The 24,275-nt window shown below is 54.8% G+C and overlaps 3 protein-coding genes across 6 annotated transcripts in view; 2 read left to right on the top strand and 1 right to left on the bottom strand.

Annotated features, from left to right (window-relative positions):
• The first annotated feature begins 243 nt into the window (after positions 1 to 243).
• On the top strand, positions 244 to 4,879 carry Fstl3 (follistatin like 3). 2 transcript variants are annotated; one of them, XM_070008015.1, is made up of 5 exons: positions 244 to 366; positions 1,503 to 1,688; positions 3,524 to 3,742; positions 4,312 to 4,539; positions 4,665 to 4,879. In XM_070008015.1, exons 1-5 carry the CDS (start codon positions 264 to 266, stop codon positions 4,730 to 4,732), a joined length of 804 nt encoding a protein of 267 aa, XP_069864116.1. In that variant the 5' UTR covers positions 244 to 263; the 3' UTR covers positions 4,733 to 4,879. The 2 variants fall into 2 exon arrangements, with proteins under 2 accessions (XP_069864116.1, XP_069864117.1); XM_070008016.1 differs by having other exon boundaries at positions 4,670 to 4,879.
• A 1,089-nt stretch (positions 4,880 to 5,968) lies between these two features.
• On the bottom strand, positions 5,969 to 13,289 carry Prss57 (serine protease 57). The gene is made up of 5 exons (XM_070008014.1): positions 13,120 to 13,289; positions 12,332 to 12,485; positions 11,293 to 11,437; positions 10,231 to 10,494; positions 5,969 to 8,035 (listed from the first exon to the last, which is right to left on the bottom strand). The coding sequence occupies exons 1-5, from the start codon at positions 13,196 to 13,198 to the stop codon at positions 7,853 to 7,855; spliced, it is 825 nt and encodes a 274-aa protein (XP_069864115.1). The 5' UTR covers positions 13,199 to 13,289; the 3' UTR covers positions 5,969 to 7,852.
• A 5,652-nt stretch (positions 13,290 to 18,941) lies between these two features.
• The window catches only part of Palm (paralemmin), a 28,854-nt gene continuing 23,520 nt past the window's right edge, over positions 18,942 to 24,275 (top strand). For all 3 annotated transcript variants that reach the window (XM_070008420.1, XM_070008421.1, XM_070008422.1), the window contains exon 1: positions 18,942 to 19,157. In XM_070008420.1, the coding sequence (XP_069864521.1) occupies positions 19,153 to 19,157 (5 nt within the window). In that variant the 5' untranslated portion in view covers positions 18,942 to 19,152. The remainder of the gene's footprint in view (positions 19,158 to 24,275) is intronic.

Raw genomic sequence — 24,275 nt, forward strand, 5'->3', positions numbered from 1 at the left:
CCCGCCTGCGGCCACGTCTTTTCCTCCAAATCCTGATTGCCAGATGGGACTGGGGGGGGAGGCCTGTCCACCCTCCCCCCCGCGGCGGACACCCCCGCACGGGCCCGGCGGGCGGCCTGCGCATCGGGGACACGTCCGTCCCGCGCGCCCCGCCCCGCCCCGCCGCCGGCCCCGCCCGCCGCCAGGACCTTTATAAGGCGGCGCCCGTCCCGACCGCCCGCGCCGCCCGCCGAGTCCCCGACACCGCCCGCCCCGCGCTCGCCATGCGTCCCGGGACGTCGAGGGTGCCCTGGACGCTGTCCTGGGGGATTCTGCTCTGCGCCGCGGGGTCCGCGAGTTCCACGAGCTCGGGGGACTCGGTGCCGGGTGAGTGGGGTACAGCCGGAAGGGGCGGGCGGGAGGGCCACCCACGTGGCCTGCGGAATGCGGCCCCCGGGCGAAGTTGGGGTTGGGGGGGGACGACGACAAGCACCCGAGGCGCTTGGGGCGGGGGGTGTCGGGGAGCCGGTGGGGTTCCCCCCACCCCGACGTCGGCAGAGCCAGAGACCCGTCCGCGGATGGGGGGGGTCTCCCACTCTCGCCTTCTGGGACTGTCCCCATTTTCCAGATGAGGACACTGAGGCTCGGGGTCAAGGTAGCTGGTGGGTGGCAGACGGCGGATAGGACGGTGTGGCTGCGTCCCGAGGCTCTGGAGAGGAGCAATGGATGGGGTCTGCATCCAGAATCTCAGACTCACCCCAGACAGGGTCGGCTGCTCTCCTGCGTCTGGAAAGTGACATGCTTTACCCCCTGCCTCAGTTTCTTTTTCTTTTATTATTATTATTATTGTTGTTTTTAATAAGATGGGTGCTGAGGTGCTGGGCTCAGTCCCTAAAAGAGCCAAGAGAACGCTGGGACTTGGGGAGGGGAGGGGGGTCATGGCAGTTCCTGTCCCCCCCACACACATACTTAAGGTTCTAAGAAACAGGACCTTTCTGCCTCCCTACCCCCATCCCACCCTCCTGGGCAGCCCCACCCAGACTCGGGGTGGGGGGGGAGACCGAGCCCCCTCCCCCAGAGGTCCTGTCCCTGGGGAGAGGTGAGCTCATGCCCGGGGAATGTTCCCAAGTTGGAGTGAGTAAGAGGCGGGTCAGACAAGGGGGGGCTGCAGGCTGGGGGCTCCGCGGTGCCCTCGGGTGCTGTCTAGACAGAGGGCAGAGGCGGGAAGCCGCTGCAGGCCTACTGACCCTGACATAGCCAGCGCCTGGCATTTGACTGGTTGGGCAAGCTGCCAGTTCCCAGGAGTAAGGGCTGGAACCGTGGGGTGGGACTCAGGGGAGGAGGGATCCCCAAAGAGATCAAGCTAGGGCAGCACCTGTGTGTGGTTGTCTCGCCCCTCCTTCCTGGCTCAGGGGTAAGTGCTCCGTGGGAACTGCCTGCCACGGACAGTACCCGGCCTCTAGGAAGGGAAGCTGGCTCTCAGTAGCTTTGCCATGATGGCTGTGGTCCCCTTTCTGCCACAGATGGAGTGTGCTGGGCTTTGAACAGAGAAGAACCCGGCTGCAGCCAGGTGATACAGGTGGATGTGAGCCGGGCTGAGTGCTGTGCCTCTGGGAGCACGAATTATGCCTGGTCCAACTCTAACCACACCTTGACCCAGTTAAGCCTGGCGAATTACCTGGGTGAGCTCTCGTGTAAACCATGCAAAGGTGAGGCTCCTCCCCCTCCCCGCTCCGCCCCGCCCATCAGTGCTGGCCATCAGCCAGGGGATAGCATAGAAGGGGCTCAGCTCAGAACCAGCAAAACCATGATAGGACACTGGGAAAAAGGGATGAGGTGGGGACTTCCCAGCCTTCCTAGGCTTCAGCCTCCTGGGGTTGAGGATTGATGAGGAGGGTTCATCATACACAGCCTCTGGTTGGTTAGCTTAGATTAGACTCCTAAGGTTGTTCTGAATGGTTCAAGGTAACTCCCTATGTCCTCATCAGCCCCCCCCCCCTTTCTTTTTCCTTATTGTAGATTGTTGGGCTTGAACTCAGGGCCTGGGCTCCATCCCTGAGCTCTTTTGCTCAAGGCCAGAAATTTTCTGGTGGTTAATTGGAGGTAGGAATCTCAAGGACTTTCCTGTCTGGGCTGGCTTCACACTGTGATCCTCAGGATATAAGGATGAACCACCAGCATTGGGGCCTTTAAAGTTGCCCATCTTCCCTCACCCTCCAACACACTAAGAAACGAATGAGAATCTTGAATGATGGTTTGATTGGAGGACACTCCTGGTCCCCTTGTGGTCAAGGGATGAATCTTTAGGCACTCAAAGAACGCTGAGGTTGGATTTGAAGGGCATCATAGCCGGGGTATTGGGGGATGATTACCAGTTTGCTGGATAGAAAAGTTATGAAAGCAGGTATGAACAGAAGAAACCATGGTCGGGGGTCCGGGCAGAGGAGCAGGGAAGAGGCTGGAGCCGAGGGCTACAGACCTGAAGGTCTGAGTCCCACAGTCTCTGAAATATGATTAATCCCAGATCAGCCTGTCTGGGTGGTCCTGAACTCAGTGCCACATGCTTCTCTTCCAGAACCCCCTCTGGCTTCTAGAAGGAGGCAGACTTCAAAAATGCCTGGCCTGAGCAAGAGATGGCCCAGGACCTCCCCCTTTCCCCACCTCATCTGGCCCTGGGGACAGGAACTTAGCCCTCCCCCCCCCCTTCCTCTCCCTGTTGGCGTGAAGCTGTCAGGTCGAGCGGTTCCAGATGTGACTTTGGGCAGGCTGTGTGGGAGGTCCCAGGTGTGGACCACATTGTCCTGCCCTAGAGATGGGGGTGAGTGGGAGCAGTGTTGGTCACTCTTTGAGGGGTGTTCACTGACCCTATAAGGTGGGTCCCCCAGCCTCTTTTACAATGGGAAACAGATCCGAATGTAAACAACCCACCTCAAGTCACAGAACTCAGTGGGGGCATCTAAACCTAGGTCTACCCTGCAGTTAGTTCTCAAGTCCACGTGCTCTTGGGTCTCACAACTGTGACCACACCTCAGTTCCCCATCTGTACAATGTGTCACATTGAAAGGGAAGCAACGAGGGTGCCAGGGAGAGACTTCCTCCATCTGGACCTCAGTTTCTCTACCTGAGAAATGGGTTGGTGGGGAGAAGCAACTGGTTCAAGGACGATCCTTTTCCCAGAAATGCTTTTCTGCTGACGCTCCATCCTCCCCAACATGGACTCTGGAGAGTTCGCAGCTTCCACCCCAGACCCCGTCCCTGGAGTAGATCCCCTTCCCCTAGTGGCCATGCCGGCCTTGCTCAAAACCTGAGGGAGTCTGGGAACAGATGTCAGCACAGGCGGGGAAGGGAAGCCGAGCTCAGATCTAGGTGCGGAAACATTGACAGCCCCCTTTCAGCTCCTCTCCCCTCCCCCTGACTCCAGCGCAGCCCGGAGTCATGATCCCCTGCAGGGTCGCACGCAGGCCCTGGCCAGGGCCCCCATTCATAACCTCGTCTCCATCCTTCAGCGCCCAAGTCCCACGCGCGCGCTTTTCTGTGTCCGCAGATTCCTGCGACAGCGTGCGGTGCGGCCCGCACGAGGAGTGCCGCATGCTGAAAGGCTTCCCGACCTGCGTGTGCGCCCCCAACTGCACGGGGCTCCAGGCGAACGTGTCCGTGTGCGCCTCGGATGGCAATACCTACCGGGACGAGTGTGAGCTGTTGCACACACAGCAATGCCGCGGGCACTCGGAAGTGCAACTCATGTATCGCAGCAGCTGCCAAGGTACGGGGGTGGAGCACCTGGGGGCGTAACGGGGGCGTGGCCAGCGGAGGGCGGGGCCAACCTGACTGCAGAGTGGTCCTACTGGGCCGCCGCTGCCGCCACAGTACAGAGGCGGGGCCGTGAGGGGCGGGGCTAGGGGGCGGGGCCTACGGGAAGTGGGAGAACACGCGGACCGGCGCGTGTTGTAACTACACAGCGGCCTGGGCTATGGAAGCGACGGGGCGCTACGTGGACCCGCCCGTCCTTTATTGGGCTGGCGGAAGGGGCAGACCCTGCCACTTAGGACAGGACTCCTGGATTAGAGCGAGGCCCGAGGGGGGAGGAGCTTGGAGTTGGAACCCTTAAGGGGCCTGTGGGTGGAGCCAAGAGGGGCGGGACTTGGCAACTAGGAGGGGATTTGTGGGTAGGGCGAGGGGGCGTGGCCCGATGGGGGCGTGGCCTGCGGCGTGGGTGGAGCCCGCGGCGCAGCCTGGCTGGGCCGAGCGCATCGGGGCTGAAGGGTGGGTGTGGAGCGGGTCCCGCCGCCCCAGGGCCGCTGACCTGCTCGGGCATCGCCCCCCGCCACGCAGTGTCCTGCGAGAATGTGGTGTGCGAGCCGCCGCTGTCGTGCCTGACCGATGTGTCCGGCCGAGCATACTGCGTGACCTGTGGACGCCGGCCCTGCCCCATACCCACCGTTCCCGGCCACGAGGTTTGCGGTAAAAACAACGTCACCTACCTCTCCCCGTGCCACCTGCGCCGAGCCACCTGTCTCCTGGGCCGTTCTATAGGCATTCGCCACCAGGGCAGATGCAGAGGTGAGGCAGCAGGGTCCTCGGGTCTCAAAGCCACAGGCTCCACCCTTGAAGGCACGGGCGCCTTCATCACCTTGTCTTCCTCCTCTTCCTTGCCTCCCTCTGCCCCCCCCCTCCCCATCCCGCAGAGCAGAGCCGGGAACCCACCGCCAGGAAGCCACCGATCCCTGGGGAGCCAACGTCCACCGTGTTCTGAGATGAGGAGAAAAACTTCGTGTGAGCCGCTGGCGGCCGGGTCTGGCACGTGAGGCCGGCCTTCATCTATTTATTGCTACAGAATCAGAGTCTAATTTATGTCCCCTCCCCTCTTTCCACCCCCCACTCCCTGTACGTGGCCTGGGATCCCCAAGCACCATGACAAACGACGACAAAGGATGGAGGGAAGGAAGCCTAAGAAGGGACGATGGAAGTGTGGCCTGCCGGAAATACCCAATCTCCATCCCTGGGACCTGATGCCCAGAGGACCCTAGGGTGCTTCTGCCCCCCTTGGGGATGGCTATTAATTATTCCCACCACCAGCAAGAGGGTGCCCTGAAGGTTCTGATCTGTACCAAGGGTCTGTTTGCTGTTCTAACCCTGACTCAGGCCCTAGGTGAAATATTGAGGGATCAGGTCCTTCATAATGCCCTCCTCACCCTCAACTCCAGGTTCTTGACCTCCCACTACCTCTATTTACCCTCTATGTCCTCAAGAGATGCTCAGTGTATCCTTCCAAGCTGGGGTCCCATCTGTGCCTACTGACGAAGGCCTGATTTGGCCACAGAACTGCCCAAGGGCTTCCTTAACCCCCCTCCCCATTCACCTGGGGATTAGGTGTGGGTGGTCAGCACAGGGTGCTGTCCAGTGGTGCCAAGTCTCCTTAAGGTGAGGCCTGAGGTGTGATGTGGATACCAGGGCCTGCTGCACAGGACATCTTGGAGAAGCCCTTGCTGCTATCCTCAGGCCTTCACACCAGTCCCCGCATTGCCCACCAGTCCAGCTGTGAGTGGTGGTCCCAGCCTGGTGCTGTTCTGAGCCTGTTCTGTGAGCTTCCTAACCTTCTATCCAGACAGCGCTGTTTCCCAGAATCACCCTCTTGTGCCTTCCTGAAGACCACCCCCTCCCCAGATCAGGGTGAAAAGTTTCCACCCACCCCCTCTAGCTCCAGGCCACACTTTTTTTTGGGGGGGGTTCCGGTTGTGGGGCCTGAACTCTGGGCCTGGGCACTGTCCCTCAGCTCTTCAGCTCAAGGCTAGTGCTCTACCACTTGAGCCACAGCGCCACTGCCGGCTTTTTTCTTTTTGCTTGTATGGTGCTGAGGAATCGAACCCAGGGCCTCAGGCATGCAAGGCAAGCGCTCTACCACTGAGCCACCTTCCCAGCCCCCAGGCCACACTTTTCTTGTGAGTCCACCAGTGTCCTCAATTGGGTAACTACAAAGCCTGACAAAGCAGTCCCCCTGACCCTGAGGTCCTGCTTCATCAAAGAAATAAAAACTGAAAAGCCACTGTAGGTGTCCAAACTTCTGTTGCATGCTCTCTCTAGGCTTTGTGCTGCCCCTCAAGCCAGGTATGACCAGCTGAGGTCTGGGGTGGTGCATGGGACCACAGAAGCTTCCAGAAAGACATGGCACATGTCCTTTGGTGTGCATCTCCAGGAAACAGGCAGCAGCCATCGATGGGCAGAAGCAGGCAAAGGAGAGTGGAGAGAAAAAAAGGAGCCTCTCTGGGGCTAGCTGAGGCCAGCTCTTTGAGAATTCAGAAGTAAAAGCCTGGGATTGGGCATGGTGGTTCACATCTGTCATCCTAGCTACTTGGGAGACAAAGATAGGAAAGATCAAAGTTCAGTGCCAGCCAGGGCAAAAAGTTACAATTTCCCTTCCCCATCTCAACCAATAAGCCAGGTATGGTGGTTCAGATCTGTCATCCCAGCTATGAGGCAGATGGAGATAAGAGGATTCAGGTCCATGGCTGGCCCAGAGATTAAAAAAACACACATACACACAAAACAACCAAGAGACTATTTGAAAAACAACTAAAGTAAAAAAAGTACTGGGGTCATGGCCCAAGTGGCAGAGTGCCTAACTAGCCAGAACAGGGACCTAAGTTCAAACCCCAGTACTAGGGGGAAAAAACATCACCAGCAACATCTTGAGACTGTCATGTGGGCTGACATTTGCTGGGTGCTTTGGTTTTCAGAGGACAAGCTTTGGGGGAATGCCAGATCAACCCAGAGTTCCCATGAGGGTCAGCAAGACCCCACTGTGATATCCCCCAACAGCCGTTGGCCCCTGCTCAGGGAATGCTAGGTGTCCAAGCCTCAGTTTCTCATCTGCACACCCATGTGGTCAGTCAGTGGGGGCAGGCACCACAAAGGTAAAGAGAGTATCAGGTGTGGGAGCTGGGAGGGAGGGGGCCATGGGCAGGAAAAAGGCTCCAGATAGAGAGTTGGGGGCCCAGAACTGGTCAGTATACACTCATTAGTCAATGCATTATTCAGTTCCATTTGGCTTTTTTTTTTTCTTTCTATTGGTTGTAGGGCTTGAGCTCAGGGCCTGGGAGGCTCTCCATGAGCTCTTCTGCTCAAGGCTAGCACTCTACCACTTTGAGCCACAGTGCCACTTAGGGCTTTCCTACCTAGGCTGGTTTTGAACTGCCATCTTCAGATCTCAGCCTCCAGAGTGGCTAGGATTATAGGCTTGAGACACTGGTGCCAGAATGTGGCATTCTTTTTTGTGTGTGTGCTGGTACTGGATCTTGAACTCAGGGTCTCCCACTTTCCCTTGGCTTTTTAATCAAGGCTGGTTGCTTTACCATGCCACGCCTCCACTTCTGGCTTTTTGCTGGTTACTTAGAAATAAGAGTCTTGTGAAGCTGGGTACTGGTGTCTCGCGCCTGTAATCCTAGCTACTTGGGAGGCTGAGATCTGAGGATCGAGGTTCAAAGCCAGCCTGGGCAGGAAAGTCCGTGAGACTCTTATCTCCAATAAACCACTAGAAAACCAGAAGTGGCGCTGTGGCTCAAGCAGTAGAGCGCTCGCCTTGAGCTGAAGAGTGCAGGGACAGCGCCCAAGCCCAGGGTTCAAGCCCCACAACCAACAACAACAACAACAACAAAAAGAAGAGTCTTGTGGAGTTGTCTGCTCAGGTTGGCTTCAAATCAAGTGATCTTCAGATCTCATCCTCCTAGGAGTTAGGATTACAGGTGTGAGCCACCAGTGCCCAACTCCATTTGGCCTTTTTTCATTTGGAATGAAGGCCTCCTTCTCTGGACACCAGGGCTCCAGTTTCTGGGTTCCAGATTATTCTATATCCAAGCTGCTGAGAATAGCTTGCCATTCATCTGGGGTGCCCTAAAATCCCAGGTGGGGGGCTGCCCCGAACCACGTCCCAGATCCAAGCCACGAAGGCAGACATTTGTGTGTATACATCCGGTGTCTTGGGATCCCCACACCACAGGCCTGAGAAGGAGACAAGGCCATGAGCCCGGCTCCTACACACCAGGGGTCCCCCAGAGTCTGCCTGGGGTGAAGAGAAACAAGGTCAGGTGTTAGCTGGGGTTTTTCCCTAATGGAGCATTTACATATATGTCCCAACCCTGCCCAATATATTCCCCATCCACAGCCCCAGTGCCTGTGCTGTCTCTCTTGCTGTCTCTTCTATCTAGCTTGGGCTGGCCTCAAACTCTGAATCTTCCTGCCTCAGCCTCCTGTGTGCTGGAATTATAGGTATGCACTGTCACCTCTGGCCCAAGTGTGTTTGTGTGTGTAAGTGTGTGTGTGTGTTGGTCCTATGTGCTCTTTGAGCGTTTGTGTTCAAGACTATCATTCTACTACTTGAGCCACAACTACACTTCTGGCTTTTTTATGGTTAATTGGAAAAAACAGTCTCGTGGACTTTTCTGCCCTGGCTGGCTTTAAATTGCAATCCTCAGATCTCAGCCTCATGAGAAGCCAGGAGCTACCTGCACTTGGCGTGTGTGTGTGTGTGTGTGTGTGTGTGTGTGTGTGTGTGTGTGTGTGTGTGTTAGGACTAGAGCTTGAAATCAGGGCCTGGGGGCTGTCCTCTAGCTTTTCTACTCAAGGCTGGCCCTGTATTACTTGAGCCATGGTACCACTTGCAGCATTTTGATAATGACTTGGAATAAGAGTCACAGACTTTCCTGCCTGGGCTGGCTTTGAACCTTGATCCTCAGCTCTCAACTTCCCAAGTAGCTAGGATGACAGGTGTGAGTCTTAAAGCAAAATCTGAACTCAACTTTGCCTCAAAGAGGGGGATCCAGCCTCTACCCTCTGCTCTCACAATGCCATACCAGCCTCCTGGCTCTTTGCACATGCTGACAGTTATATCTACCAGTTTCTGGCTAGTGGTTGCTTAAATATACAAGGGTGTCATGTTTGGGCAGAACTTGAGACCTTCAGCTGTACACAGTGGTTTCAGGGCTCATTAAGGTCTTGGCTTCTAGGTGTCCTCTTTAATGAGCCCTCCCTCAACTCCTGATGCCCAACCTGGCTCCCTGATCCCACAACTAATTCCTGTCTGGAAGCAGCTTGTGTGTGTGTGTGTGTGTGTGTGTGTGTGTGTGTGTGTGTGTGTGTGTGTGTACGCATGTGCACATGTGCACAAGCGCATTCATGCAGGTCAGTACTGGAACGTGAACTTGGGGCCTTGTGCTCTTGTTTTTTTTAATTTTTTTTTCTTCAAGACTAGCACTCTACCACTTGAACTATAGCTGAACTTCCAGCTTTTTGCTGTTTATTGGAGGTAAGAGTCTCTCAGAACTGGGCACTGGTGGCTCAGGCCTGTAATCCTAGCTACTTAGGACTGTGGTTCAAAACCAGCCTGGGCAGGAAAGTCTGTGAGCCTCTTATCTCCAATTAGCCACCAGAAAGCTGGGAGTAGAGCTGTGGCTCAAAGTGGTAGGGCACTAGCCTTGAGCACAAAAGCTCTCATGACTAACAAAACAAAAACAAAAAAAGAATCTCATAGATTTGTCTGCCAGGCCTGGCCGATAATCTTGCTCAGTCTCTTGAATATCTTGCAGGTGTGAACTACCAACACCAGGCCAGAATTAACTTTTAAGAGTAGGAGCTATAGCCAGACACCAGTGGCTCACACTTGTAATCTCAACTACAGAAGAGGTTGAGATCTGAGGATCATGATTCAAAGCCAACCAGGGCAGAAAACTCCATGAGACTCATCTTCAATTAGCCAGAAAAAAAAAAAAAATGCAGAAGCTGCTTCATTCAATCCTGTGTCTGCCCCCTGCTGGACACTGCTCTTACAACTAGACAAAGCAGGGCTGGCAATGTGGCGAGCACTCTTACCATTGAGTGCTTGCCTAGCATGAAGCCCAGGGAAAAAGCTGGAAGTGGTGCTGTGGTTCAAGTAGTTGAGTGCTAGCCTTGAGTACAGAGAGGCTCAGAGACAGAGCCCAGGCTCTGAGTTCAAGCCTCAGGACCAGAAAAAAAAATAGACAAAGCAGGGGCACTTTCTGCAGTGTACAACCTGAGTAACTGAACGTGACAGCTCTGTGTAATCCTCATCAACTCCCTGCTATTCCTGGGCCTCAGTTTCTCCATCTGATCAGCCATTAGTGGAACTCAATTCCCAAGACAGTTCCCCCACTACCCCCACCCCCACCCCGGGACAGCCTGACCCCCTCTGAGGGCATCAGCTTCTCCACACAGGAAGCAGATGGATGCAGGACATCTTACCGAGCAGAAGCCACGCCTCCGTCGGTCCCCACTTTGTGTGCAGAGCATGGCAGGGCTCAGCTGGCCACGCCATGAGCTGTTGCAGACATCTAAGCCTAGCACCCGGACCTGAGCCTCCATCAGTCCAGGCGGAGCGTCCTCAAAGTCTGACACGAAGCCCCAGCCAGCCACGCGACACGGTGTCCCCGCTGCAGGGGGCCGAGCGCCTCTTCGAGGCAGCCTCAGTAGCCCCACTGCTGGGCCCAGGACTGCAGAGCTGTTCAGCTGCAGAGAGAGGCCAGGTTCAGGGGGTACCCCTGCACCCCGTTCTCTATTCACCACCCCTGCCTCAGGGCCAGCTTCCTCAAGGACCTAGGTGCCTGGTCAAGGCCAGTTTACCAAGCTGCCTCTCCCCGTCACCTGAGGGCTCTGTGTATCTTTGGTTATGGGTTTTGCAGGTTCATGCAGCTGCTCAGCCAATGGTTATAGAAGCACCCACCCATCCAGACTCTTGGTTCAGGAAACACTTGGTAGCCCCTAGCTTCCTCAAAGTCAATGGCAGCTAGCTCCTCCAGACATTTTCAAAAGAGAACTCAGCAGCCTGGAATTAATGGCTCACACCTGTAATCGCAGTTACTCAGGAGACTGAGGTCTGAGGATTGTGGTTCAAAGTCAGCCCTGGCAGGAAAATCTGGAAGACTCTGCTCTCCAGTGAACCACCAAAAAAGCTGGAGGCGGCGCTGTGGTTCAAGTGGTAGAATGCTAACTTTGAGAAAAAATAATAATAATAATAATAACATAAAGAACCTCAGAGACAAAGCCAGGGGCTGGTGGCTCACACCTGTTTACCCTAGCTACTCAGGAGGCTGAGATCTGAGGATTGCTTTTTGAAGCCGTCCTGGGCAGAAAAGTCCATGGGACTCTTATCTCCAACTAACTATCAGAAAACCAGAAGTGGCGCTGTGGCTCAAAGTGATAGAATGCTAGCCTTGAGCAAAAGAGCTCAGGGACAGCACCCAGGCCCCGAGTTCAGCCCCAGAAACTATATTTTCCTGGCGCTACTAGCCGGCACCAGTGGCTCACCCACAACAGGCAGATGTCATTGGCGTGGGTCTCAGGCTGGTACTTGGGGTGCTTCACCACAGCTGTGATGCTGAACACCTGCTGCGTGGGCTCCGAGGGGTGCAGAACATGGGCCCCGAGCACCACCAGGCCCATACGAGGGTCCCTGGGGAGAAGTGACAAGATGGTATGAGGTTCACCCATCAGGGCTTCTGTCCCTATACCTCTAGTGACAAGCGGTTTAGAAACCCTTCAGCACCAATGCCAGCCCAGCTTTTCCTTCCCACCTCAATTGCAATATTAACATACACATGCTACTTACCGTAGCATTCATTTGAATGGCAATAAGAACATGCCGGGTGCCAGTGGCTCACACCTGTAATCCTACCTACTCAGGAGGCTGAGGCCTGATGCCAGCTCAGGCAGGAAAGTCCATGAGACTCTTATTTCCAATGAACCACTAAAAAGCCAGAAGTGGAGCTGTGGCTCAAGTGGTAGAGCACTAACCTTGAGCACAAAAGTTCAGGGATAGTATCCAGGCCTTGAGTTCAAGCTCCAGGGATGACATACACACACACACACACACACACACACACACACACACACTATTTGCTACTATTTCCATGGTAATACTAGTGACATTATTATTGTTATTGTATGTGTGTGTGTGGGGGGGTGTTTTGATCGTAAGGCTTGAACTCAGGGTCTGGGTGCTGTGCCTGAGCAATTTTCCTCAAGGCTAGCACTCTACCACTTTAAGTCACTGTGCCACTTCCAGTTTTCTTTTCTGATGGTTAACTGGAGATGAGAGTCTCACAGACCTTCCTACCCAGGCTGGCTTTGAACTTCAATCCTTAGATCTCTGTCTTCCAAGTCGCTAAACTGACAGGCGTGAGCCACCAGTGCCTCGCATACTATTTTAATAGTAAAAATACACTTGAAATCAACATGAGCACAGTTGTGAGGCTTGAGAATCACCAGGAGCCCCAGGGTGAGGGTGGGGTTCCATCCTGTTCCTGTCAACCCAGAGTCCATTCTGCAGGTCACCCTCGGGCCTCACCTGTCACTGAAGCAGTGGGCGGCTGAGACCACCCAGCGGGCCTGGAGCAGAAAGCCTCCACAGTGGTGCTGGCCCTCAAAGCTCACGGATGCCATGTAGGGCCTGGAGTGGGGTGTCACTTCTCGGCCTCCGATGATCCGAGCCCCCCAGGAGCCTGTGGTATGGACAGCCCGCAATGAGAGAGAGAGCTGGGCATGAGACTGAGCCCCTGGGACAGCTCTGTTACCGGACCTTTGGTCCCCATGAGGGGAGGAAGGGAAGAGGAAGAGATAGACACAGGGGCTAGGAGGGAGCCCATAATGCAAAGATAAGGTAGAAGAAGCCAGATGGCCCAGTGCTGAGAGGGACCCTCAAAGCCTAAGCCTGAGTGGTAGAGACCCCTCAACCCCCACAGGTAAATGCTAGGCCTGGCTGTGTCCCAGGACCAGGGGGTGGGGATAGGGATCAGGAATCTAGGGTCATGGCCAATGGTTCACGCCTATAATCCCAGCTACTTAGGCAGCTGAGATCTAAGGATTGAGATTCAAAGTCAGCCCAGGCGGGAAATTCTGTGAGATTCTTATGTCCCATTAAGTACAAAAAAGCCAGAAATGGAGCTGTGGCTCAAATGGCAGTGCTCCAACCTTGAGCAAAACAAAAAAAACCCAAAAACAAAACTCAGGGACTGTGCCCAGGCCCTGAGTTAGGGTCCCAAGACTAGCACGTGCGCGTGCGCGCGCGCGCACACACACACACACACACACACACACACACGAATCCAGGGGTCAGCTGGGGTCTGGAGTACTCACCAGGGGGTCTCGTGGGCAGCATCAGTACAGTGGCCACCGTCAACAGCAGGTGGCTTGGGCCCCCTGTCTTGGGTGCCATGGCTGTCCCAGGCTGGTGTCTTCCTTGCCAGGGCTACACACTGTTGGCTCTCGCCCTCACCAACTGCCCAGAAAGCAGTGGGAACCCAGATATTGCCTGTGGTCAGGAAGCCAGGCAGGGACACCCCACCAGAGAGGGCATTTCTGGGAAATGGGTGACTGGGCGGTGCCAGATTACCACCGAGACCAGTCATGATCGCATGGGAGGTTGAAAGCAGGAGATGGCAGGGGCAGAGGGGACTCCGTGGACCACCATGCACCCCCTTCAGGGACTCACTTCGCCTCCCTGGGCCTCAGTTTACCTGGCATCTACCTGGGGTGAGTGTGTGTAGAAGCCTACCTGGAGTGCCCAGTAGACACAGCTCCTCACTGGTGCCCACTTGCCCCTGGGGGGTCAGCTCTGCCCTGCGCATGCACCCTGCCCTCAGGGAAGCAGGGGTAATGAAGGCTGGTCTTCTGGGAAACTGATTATGGCTGTTTTGTGTGTGTATGTGTGTGATGGGGCTCGAACTCAGGGCCTGGGCGCTGTCCCTGAGCTTTTTTGAAACTCAAGGCTAATACTCTACCACTTTGAGCCATACCTCCACTTCTGGCTTTTTTGCTCGTTCATTGGAGATAAGAGTCTCATGGACTTTCCTACTCAGGCTGGCTTTGAACCATGATCCTGAGATCTCAGCCTCCTAGGTAGTTAGGATGACAGGCGTGAGCCACCAGAGCCTGGCTTTTTAAAAAATAATTTTTCCATGAGACTCTTCTCTCCAATGAACCAGCCAAAAAGTTGCAAGTGACACTGTGGCTTAAGTGGTAGAGTACCAGAAAAAAAAGCTAAGTGATTACTAAGCTCAGCCCCAGCACTGGAACAAAAGAGACAGGGACAGAGAGAGGATATACAGGTCAAGACAGGCAGAGATCGAGAGGAGAGAGAGAGAGAGGCAGAGAGACAGAGCGGGGCAGAGCAGGAGCCAGGGAGGCCTAATGGTGTTAGAGCTGGGGACTTTTCCCAGGCTCCAGGCCATCTTCTGTCCCTTCTCAAGTGCAGGCTCCATCCCAACTCCCCACTCAGCTTCCAGGCCAAATTACAGTTTGACATTGACTTGGTCCCTGGAGGCCATCTAGCCAGGCTGTGTCCCCAAGGCTCAGACTGTGTCTGATGGTACTTCTGCCCAGCCACGCAGAAGACACAGTTGATTGAATCAGCACCCTGGGTCCTCCAGGTGTGGGTTTTGTGTCCACCTTCTCAAGTCGGGGAGGTAGAGGCAGAGACATAAGGGGGCCCTGCCTCACAGCCACATGACCTTGTCTGAAACTACAGGTATCATCATTCCAGGAGGTCCCTGTTTCCACCCCTGTATTACTGATGGAGAAATGAGCACAGAGAGAACAAGGTCACACAGCAAACCAGTGTTAGGGCAGGGCTAGAGCCTCCAGATGGTTCTCATGGCCAGTAGAGGCTTATTTTACCCACAGTCTCCCCATTTCCTTCCCCTTTTGGTGAATCGTTGTGAAACAAATAACTGCCCTACCCTTCAAACCAAATAACCAAACTCACAGCAGCCCAGAGGCATGGACTGGGGGTGGTGTCCATGTTTCTATTTCTCAAAGTGAGGCCCAGAGAGGTGAATCTGTTTGGCTGGACTGCACAGTAAATTCTTAGGATTTAGAACTCCTGGATTATGATCCTGGAGGGTCTTAGGTGGGAACTGAAATGGATTTCCCTGTCCTGGAATAATGGGTGAGGCCTATCTGTTGGAACTCTTTATATATTTTGTTTTTTGTTTTACCATCATGGGGCTTGAACCCTGTGTCTGGACACTGTCCCTCAGCTCTTCAGCTAAAGGCAAGCACTCTAACACTTGAGCCACAGTACCACTTCCAGTTTTCTGGTGGTTTCTTGGAGATACGAGTCTCATGGACTTTCCTGTCCAGGCTGGCTTTGAATCGAGATCCTCAGATCTCAGCCTCCTGAATAGCTAGGATTACAGGTACGAGCCACCGGCACCTGGCTACATTTTTTCCCCCTGACCAAGTACAAGAAAACTTGGGAGTGAGGTCTTTTTTGTTGTTTTATTGGTTTGTTTTGATTTGTTGGTTATGGGGCTAGAACTCAGGGCCTGGGAGCTATCTCTGAGCATCTATGCTCTACCACTTGAGCCACAGTTTCACTTCTGGAGGTTAATTGGAGATAGGAATCTCACAGGTTTTTTTTTGCTCTGCCTGGTTTTAAACCAAGATCCTCAGATCTCAGCCTCCTGAGTAGCTAGGATTACTGATGTGAGCCATTGGTACCCCTTCCCGCCTTCATAGGTCCAACCTGTCTTCTGGGCCTGCACTATGGCTGTTAGCCATAGACTTTACATTTAAGGGATTTATTTCTCCACCTGTCCACAATCTGAAACAGAACTCACCTCTACCAGGCACAGGTGGCCTGTAATCCTTGCTACAATGGAGGTCTATATCTGAGGATCACACTTTTTTTTTTTTTTTTTGGTCATGGGGCTTGAATTCTGGGTCTGGGTATTGTCCCTCAGCTGTTCAGATCAAGGTAAGCACTCTACCACTTGAGCCACAGTTCTACTTCCAGTTGTCTGGTGGTTTATTGGAGATAAGAGTCTTACAGGAGCTGGGAAGGTGGCTCAGTGGTAGAGTGCTTGCCTTGCATGCAGGAGACCCTCGGTTCGATTCCTCAGCACCACAAAAGCAGAAAAAGCCAGAAGTGGGGCTGAGGCTCAAGTGATAGAGTTCTAGTCTACAGCTGAAGAGCTGAGGGACAGTGCCCAGGCCCAGAGTTCAGGCCCTGCGATTGACCAAAAAAAAAAAAAAAAAAAAAAAAAAGTCTTATAGACTTTCCTGCCTGGGCTGGCTTTGAACCTCGATCCTCAGATCTCAGCCTCCTGAGTAGCTAGGATGACAGGCATGAACCACTGGCACCCAGCTAGTCATGAGACTCTTTATCTCCAGTAAACTACTAAAGGAGATGTGGTTTAAGTAGTAGAACATTAGTCTTGAACCAAAAAGCTCAGGAATAATAAGTAGGCCCTGAGTTTAAGTCACAGAAATGGCATAAAATAAAAAAAGGGAAGAGGAAAGGAGGCAGGGTCCCTTCCTCTGGAATACGTTTCTTCTGAGTCTGTTTGCTCTTCCAGGCTCCATCTAGGGGTTTGTGAAATTCCAGGTTGTCACATTCACACCAACAGGGGTGGCCTGGGGGTGCGGGAGACCTAGGCACAGGAAGGGCACAGGTGTGCTGGGTTCCGGCAACCTGGACACCTTCTGGGAAATGACCGAGTCACGTGACTTACCAGTCACTGAGATGCCAAGAGACAACAGCATACAAGCATAATTCCCACCTAGCAATAGTGGCTCAGGCCTGTCATCCCAGACATGGTAGAGGCTGAAATTGGGAAGATCGTGGTTTCAGGCCAAACTGGGCAAAAGATTTTTGTTTTTTAGTTTTTGTTGGTTATAGGGCTTGAACTCTGGGCCTGGGTGCTGTCCCTTAGCTCTTCAGCTCCAGGCGAGTGCTCTACCGCTTGAGCCACAGTGCTATTTCTGTTTTCTGGTGGTTCATTGGAGATAGGAGTCTCATGGACTTTCCTTGCCCTGGCTGGCTTTGAACCATGATCCTCAGATCTCAGGCTCCTAAGTAGCTAGGATTATAGGCGTGAGCTACCAGTGCCTGGTACAAAAAGTTTTTTGAGGCTCCCCATCTCAAGCAAGAGCTGAGCATGGTGACCCATACCTGTTTTACTAGCTATGGTGAGAAACAAACAGGGGGACTGTGGTCCAGGCTGACAAAAATAAAAAGCTAGAACCCCCTCAAAAATAACCAGAGCAAATAAATGGTGCTGAGCTATAAATAAATATCCACCTGCAGGGCACTGAAAGATGTGTGTGTGTGTGTGTGTGTGTGTGTGTGTGTGTGTGTGTACTGTGATTTGAACTCAGGGCCTGGGCACTGTCCCTGATCTTCTTTTTCTCAAGGCTAGCACTCTGCCACTTGAGCCAACACCACTTCCAGCTTTTTCTGTTTATGTGGCGTTGAGGAATCGAATCCAGGGCTTCATGCATGCTAGTTAAGCACTCTACCACTAAGCCATATTCCCAGCCCAGATTCAGGTCTTATTTTCAGTCTTTTTTTTTTTTTTTTTTTTTTTGGTCAGTTGTGGGCTTTGAACTCAGGGTCCAGGTGCTGTCCCTGAGCCTCTTTGTGTTCCAGGCTAGCTCTCTACCACTTGAGCCACAGCACCATTTGCAGTTTTTTCTGAGTAGTTTATTGGAGATAAGAGTCTTTTGTACTTTTCTGTCTGGGCTGGCTGTGAACCCCAATCCTCAGATCTCAGCCCTTAGTAGCTAGGATTACATGCTTATTTTGAGCTCTTTGACTCATTTGGAGTTGATTTTTATGCAGTGTGAGAGATAGGGGTCAGGTTTCTGTCCCTTACTGATGGCTTACACCTGTCATCCCATCTACTGGAGGAGGCTGAGATCTGAGGATGACAATTCAAATACAGCCCAGGTGGGAAAGTCTGCGAGACTCTTATCCCCAGTGAACCACCAAAAAAGCTGGATGTGGAGCTGTGGCTCAAGTGATGGAGTACTAGCCTTGAGCAAAAAAAAAAAAAAAAAAAAAAAAAAGCTAAGGGACAGTGCCCAGGCTCCTAAGTTCAAATCACAGTACACACACACACACACACACACACACACACACACACACACACACACACACACACACACACACACACACACACAGTAGGAGGAGGAGGAGGAGGCAGCCAGGGGTCAGTGGCTCACATCTGTAATCTTAGCTACTCAGGAGGCTGAGATCTGAGGATCCTGGTTAGAAATGCACCTGGGCAGGAAAGTCAGGAAGACTCATGTCCAATTAACCACCTAAGAGACACAGACACAGACACAGAGCGGTGGAGATGCAAAGACCCATGAGGGAAAGGCATCAATGTTGCGCTCCAGTCTGGGATACATCCTGCCATGGCCTTCCCCAAAGACACTTTAACAGACAACTGAGGCGCCCTACCCCAGGCCTCCCTGAGTAAAAGTATCTGGGACTGGGGAGGGGGGGGGATGGCTGTGTCCTTGTAAGATCCTCGGATAAGTCACAGTTGTCTCCATGTCCATGTGGGGGGGGGGGGTGTCACAGACCCCTGCTTCTTCCCTGCTGTGGCTCCCTAGTAGCCTCAAGCAAAGCCTGGATTCTCCCTGCGGCCTCCACAGGCTCCATATCCTCCCTCCCTCCTCCCTCCCTCCCCCCTCCCTCTGTGGGACGGAGGAGGAGCTTTAGAGGAAACCCTGGGCCCAAGCCCAGCCTCCAGCAGGTGCTGCTCAGCCCCCTCCTCACCCCAGGGCCGTTGCCCTCGCCCTGCCCTCCAACCCATCCCTCCATCTCCCCCGCTGGCTGCGCAGGGATGTCCGGCCGGGGTGGTGGCGGAGGGTTCACCTCGGTGCCCGGCTTGGGGGGTGGGGGGGGGGGGGGAGGGATGGCTTCCTGCACCTCCCGGGGCTCCCGCCGCTCCCGTTTCCTGGGATTTATTTACCCCTAGATGTGCCTGGCCCCTTAGCCAGGGTGACTTGGTGACAGGGGCGCGGCGGGGCGGGGTTCGGGGGTGGGGTGAGGGCGCGCGGGGCGCGGCGCAGCGCGGGGCCGTGCGCTCGGCGGCCGGCAGGAGGCGCGCGCGGGGCGCGCGGGGCGCACGGGGCGCGCGGAGCGGCGGCGGCGGCGCGCGCACGAGCCCACCCGGCCGCGCCCGGACAATACAGCGGCGGGCGCGCGGGGCGATGCCCGCGCCGGTGCCGCCCCCGCGCCGTGCAGCCCGGGCCTCCAGACCTTAGCCGTCGCCGACGCCCCCCACCCCCACCACACACACACACACACACACACACAGCCCGTCCCCCGCGTCCGAGGCCCCGCACCCCGCACCGCCATCGCCGGACCTCGCGGGAATGGAGTGAGTAGGCGCGCGCGCGGGCCGCCGGCCGAGGCCCCACGTCCGCCCGTGTGTGTGCACGTGTGGAGTGGGGGGGGGCGATGGGACCCCCGCGGGGCCGCTGGGGGGACCGGGAAGGGCTGCCCGGGACTGTGGGGGGGGGGAGGCGTCTGGACGCGGCCAGCTGGGACCCGGGGTGGGGTGGGGGGCACCGGGCAGGGCCACGCGCCCTGAGGCCTCCCCTGGGCGGGGGCGGCCCGGGCCCCAGCTTCGTGGGGAGGGGGGAGGCTTCCAGCCCGCAGGGGAGTGGGAAGGGGGGGACACTGTCCGGCCAGGCGCGGCCACCTGTAGGTGGTCAGCCCCCGGGGGAGCCCCAGCGACCCCTTCCCCGATCGCAGGGGTGCGGGCTCCCCCCCCCGCCCTCCCCTGCGGCGCAGGGTCCCCCCCACCCCCTCCCCGTGAAGCGGGCGGCCTGCGCCCCCGAGGTTGTCTTCAGTTCCCGCTGCTGGCGGGTTGGGGGGGCGCGTTCTCAGCCTACGGTGTGGGAAAGGAATCCCAGCCGCTCCCGGCCCGCCCCGGGAGGACCCCCATAAAAAAACCGGGGGGTGGCAGGTAACAGGGTCGAAAGCTGCGAATCTCTGAGCCCCCCTCCCCGCCCCGCCTGGGGCCGCCCGGTGTGCGGGGATCCGACAGCAGACCCAGGGCGGCCCAGGGCCCTGGTACACAGCAGGTGCCAAATGAGTGTGCGCCCCCCTCCCCCGTGCCCAGCGCGGGTGTCCCCCTCCCCGGGACCCTCACTCCCACAGGTGGCCGGAGGGGGTCATGGGGTGTGTTCACGGGCAGGCATGGGGGGGACTTCCTGGAGTCACACGGATCCCCCCCCTCCCAGCGTGGTTGTGACAAGCCAGCAGCGCCCCGTCCGGGGTGCCCTGTCCCCACCCCAAGCCAGGACGCCGAGGTCCAGCCAGGCCAGCTTGGCCGGTGGCCGCTCCTCTTCCTCCCCCCCGCCCCCCCGCGCTTCTCCCTGGGTGTGTTTCCTAGGAGAGGGGGGCACCCCCAGTAGGGTGGGAGACATTCAGACAAAGGCCCGGCCGCTCCCCCACCCCGCCCCGGGAGTCTAGCCAGGGGCTCAGGGGAGCCAGGGCCCCGACTTGCCTGTTTCTCATCCCTAGCTTGTTTATCTGCTCTGCTTGGCTGGGCCTGAGGGAATCCATCTCTAGGCCTCCTGGCAGGGGAGAGGGGTGGGGGGGCTGGGCAGGGTGTGGTCATGGGGAGGGGGCTGCCTGGAGGAGGCCACTCCACCAGGGTGTGGGCAGCTGATGGGAGGCATCTTCTCACTGGACCCTATTGTCTCTTTTCCGGCCACTTGGCACCCCTTTTCTTTTCCCATCCTGGTGATGCTCTGGAGGCCCAGAGACGGACTGTGGATACCTCAGAGTCACACAGCACTCAGATAGTTCCTTGGTGTGATTTGTTAGTCCCTCCGTGCGTTTGTTTCTCAGACTCTTAGGTTTTCTGGGTGCAGCTGGGATATGGACTTAACTGGCTACGTAGGTGGGCAAACAGCTCTGTCCTTGGTCCTCCACTGTCAGTGATGCTGCTCCGTCTGAGACTTGTGTCCCTCACCGTTGTCGTGGAGGTGTGCAGAGCAGACTTCGGTATGGAATGAGGCAGGGGCTTACCTGTGCAGGCTTATCTGGCTCCATTCCAGTGGATTTCAAAGCCTGACACATGGAAGATGACTGGGCTGTGGGATGGCATGGGGGTAAAAAGTTTAAGAAACGTGTTAAGGTCTGGGAATGTGGCTCAGTGGTAGAGTGCTTGCCTAGCAAGCATGAAGCCCTGGGTTCCATTCCTCAGTACCACATAAATAGAAAAGGCTGAAAGTGGCACTGTGGCTCAAGTGGTAGAGTGCTAGCCTTAAGCAAAAGAAGCTCAGGGAGGGCTGGGAAGGTGGCTCAGTGGTAGAGCGCTTGCCTTGCATGCCTGAGGCCCTGGGTTCGATTCCTCAGCACCACATAAGCAAAAAGAAAAAAAGCCGGAAGTGGCGCTGTGGCTCAAGTGGTAGAGCGCTAGCCTTGAGCTGAAGAGCTGAGGGACAGCGCCCAGGCCCAGAGTTCAGGCCCCACTCCCGGACCCAAAAAAAAAAGAACCTCAGGGACAGTGCCCAAGCCCTGAGTTCAAGCCCCAGGACGGGCAAATAAATAAAAGAAAGGAAAGAAAGAAAGAAACAAAGGAAGGAAGGAAGAAAGAGCTTGGTGTTGGTGGCTCACACCTGTAATCCTAGATACTCAGGAGGCTGAGATCTGAGGATCACAGTTCAAAGCCAGCCCAAAGTCTGTGAGACTCTTATCTCCAATAAACCACCAGAAAACTGGAAGTGGAGCTATGGCTCAAAGTGGTAGAGAGCTAGAGACGATACCCAAACCCTGAGATCAAGCCTCAGTACCCGTGGCCCCCCAATAAATAATAATAATAATAATTTAACAGACTTTAAATTCTGTTAACTTAAGGATGAAATCCATCCATTTCTGTTCATTTAAGAATATAATGAAGGGTCTGGGAAGGTGGCTCAGTGGTAGAGTGCTTGCCTTGCATGCATGAGGCCTTGGGTTTGATTCCTCAGCACCACATAAGCAGAAAAAGCCAGAAGTGGCTCTGTGGCTCAAGTGGTAGAGCGCTAGCCTTGAGCTGAAGAGCTGAGGGACAGTGCCCAGGCCCAGAGTTCAGGCCCCATGACCCCCCCCAAAAAAAAAAAAGATATAAAGGTTAGCCAAAAGCTGGGCACTGGTGGCTCACACCTGTAATCCTAGCTACTCAGGAGACTGAGATCTGAGGATCACAGTTCAAAGCCAGCCTGGGCAGGAAAGTTTGTGAGACTCATTTCCAATAAACCACCAGAAAACTAAGTGGCACTGTAGCTCAAGTGGTAGAGCACTAGCCTTGAGTAGAAGAGCTGAGGGACAGCGTCCAGGCCCAGAGTTCAAGCCCTACCACTGACCAAAAGAGAGAGAGAGAGAGATCTGAGGATCATGGTTCGAAGCCAGTCCAGGCAGAAAAGTCCATGAGACTCTTAACCCCAATAAACTACTTAGAAAAAGCTGGAAGTGGTGCTGTGGCTCAAGTGGTAGAGTGCTAGCCTTGAACACAAAAAGGCTCAGGGACAGCGCCCAGGCCCTGAGTTCAAGCCCTCTAGGACCAGGAAAAAAAAAAAAAAAGAGAGAGAGCAATGGCTTTTCAGGCTAGGTGGAGGAGGGGACTCTACTCCGGGAGAGTTGTAAGGTTTGTTTCCCTCTGGGAGCCCTGGGATCTGCCCAGCCCTTGTGGTCCAATGTGCTGGCCCTTCCAGATTTTCCCTCCTCCCCTCCCCGTCTCTCCTCCTCCACCCCTCTTCCTCCCCCTCCCTGGGGAATTTCAGAGGGAAAGTCTCCATTGGGTGCTAACTGGGTCTCTGACAGCTCTTTCACGCATGCTAATCTCTCTTTTTCATGATAGGCAGGGCTGGTTGAAAGGCAGCATGGATCTGCTGATAATTGAATTTAATACCCCACTTTCTTTTTCTTTGTATCTCTTTTACCCAGGGTATCTGCTTGGGCAGCAACTTCTGGGTTTTCCTCCCTGTTGATTATAACAATATAACCTTTCTCTCCCACTTGAGCACATTTACTTTGAATTAGGAATCTGGGTGGGTTTGTGGTGGTACTGAAGTTTGAAGCTAGGCCAGGGGCCTTACACTTGACAGACAGGCGCTCTACCACTTGAGCAATACCACAAGCTGGTTTTTGTTGTTGTTGTTTGGTACCCTTACCTAAGGTTTGAACTCAGGGCCTTAAGTGGTAGAACACCACTTAAGGCTGGTGTTCTACCACTTGAGCCTCAGTTCCACTTCAGACTTTTTGCTGGTTAAATGGGGAGGATGGGAGTCTCACGGACTTTTCTGCCCCAGCTGTTTCAGCCTCCTGAGTACCTAGGATTACAGGTGTGAGCCACCTTTTTGTTTTAGTTATTTTTCAGGTAGGGTCTCTTGTTTTGTTTCTTTCCCCTCCCCCCCCCCCCCGCCCCCATGGCTAACCTGGACCAGTATCTTTCCATTTACAACCTTCTGTTTAGGTGGAATCACAGGTACAAGCCACCATGCCCAGCTAACAAGCTAAGATGGGGTCTGGATAACTCCCTTCCCCTTCTCCCCTGAGCTGTGTTCAAACCTTGCTCTTTCAGATTTTTGTGTAATTAGAATTATGAACCTTTGCAGGTTACCAGCTGCAAAAAGGCCAGGGATGGGCTTTTTCCCGTGGGGAGGGGGGGGAAAGAGGGGTCCTGGGGCTTAACCTCTGGGCTAGGGCACTGTCCCTGAGCTCTTCAGCTCAAAGCAAGCACTTTACCACTTGAGCCACAGCACCACTTCTGGTTTTCTGGTGGTTTATTGGAGATGAGAGTCTCACAGACTTTCCTGCCCAAGCTGGTTTGAACTGCAATCCTCAGATCTCAGTCTCTTGAGGAGCTAGGGTTACAGGTGTGAGCCATTGGCGCCCGGCTGGATTTGTCCCTTTTAAGTTGCCATAGGGTCTGGGTAGGGTGTTTGGTTCCTTCCTGTGCCAGAGGGACTGAGTTTTGTTTTGTGGGGGGGTGGGGGGGGGTCAATGTATCAGCTAGGCATCAAGTATTAACTTGGTTGTTTTTATTGTCCTTCCTTCCTTTCCTTTCCTTTCCTCCTTCCTTCCTTTCTTTCCTTCTTTCCTTCCTTCCTTCCTTCCTTTCTTTCCTTTCTTTCTTTCTTTCTTTCTTTCTTTCTTTCTTTCTTTCTTTCTTTCTTTCTTTCTTTCTTTCTTTCTTTTCTTTCTTTCTTTCTTTCGCTGGTCCTGGGCCTTGAACTCAGGGGCCTGTGTGCTGTCCCTGAACTTCATTTTGCTTATGGTTAGAGCTCTACCACTGAGCCAAAGCTCCATTTCTGGCTTTTTCTGAAAAGGTTACTAGAGATGAGTCTCATGGACTTTCTTTCCTGTCTAGGCTGGCTTTTTGTTGTTGTTGTTGTTGTTGTTGTCGTCTTCGTCGTCGTCGTTGGTCGTGGGGCCTGAACTCTGGGCCTGGGCGCTGTCCCTCAGTTCTTCAGCCCAAGGCTAGCACTCTACCACTTGAGCC

The sequence above is a fragment of the Dipodomys merriami genome, unplaced genomic scaffold (genome assembly GCF_024711535.1).
Source record: "Dipodomys merriami isolate MVZ:Mamm:240054 unplaced genomic scaffold, mDipMer1.0.p SCAF_70, whole genome shotgun sequence".
Classification (NCBI taxonomy): domain Eukaryota; kingdom Metazoa; phylum Chordata; class Mammalia; order Rodentia; family Heteromyidae; genus Dipodomys; species Dipodomys merriami.

Coding starts and splice junctions, on each gene's coding strand:
- Fstl3 (XM_070008015.1), top strand. CDS start 264: ATGCGTCCCGGGACGTCGAGGGTGCCCTGGACGCTGTCCTGGGGGATT. Junction 1,689..3,523: donor CTCGTGTAAACCATGCAAAG/GTGAGGCTCCTC, acceptor CTGTGTCCGCAG/ATTCCTGCGACAGCGTGCGG. Junction 3,743..4,311: donor GTATCGCAGCAGCTGCCAAG/GTACGGGGGTGG, acceptor CCCGCCACGCAG/TGTCCTGCGAGAATGTGGTG.
- Prss57 (XM_070008014.1), bottom strand. CDS start 13,198: ATGGCACCCAAGACAGGGGGCCCAAGCCACCTGCTGTTGACGGTGGCC. Junction 12,486..13,119: donor GCTGCCCACGAGACCCCCTG/GTGAGTACTCCA, acceptor TCCATACCACAG/GCTCCTGGGGGGCTCGGATC. Junction 10,495..11,292: donor ATGACATCTGCCTGTTGTGG/GTGAGCCACTGG, acceptor CTCTCTCTGCAG/CTGAACAGCTCTGCAGTCCT.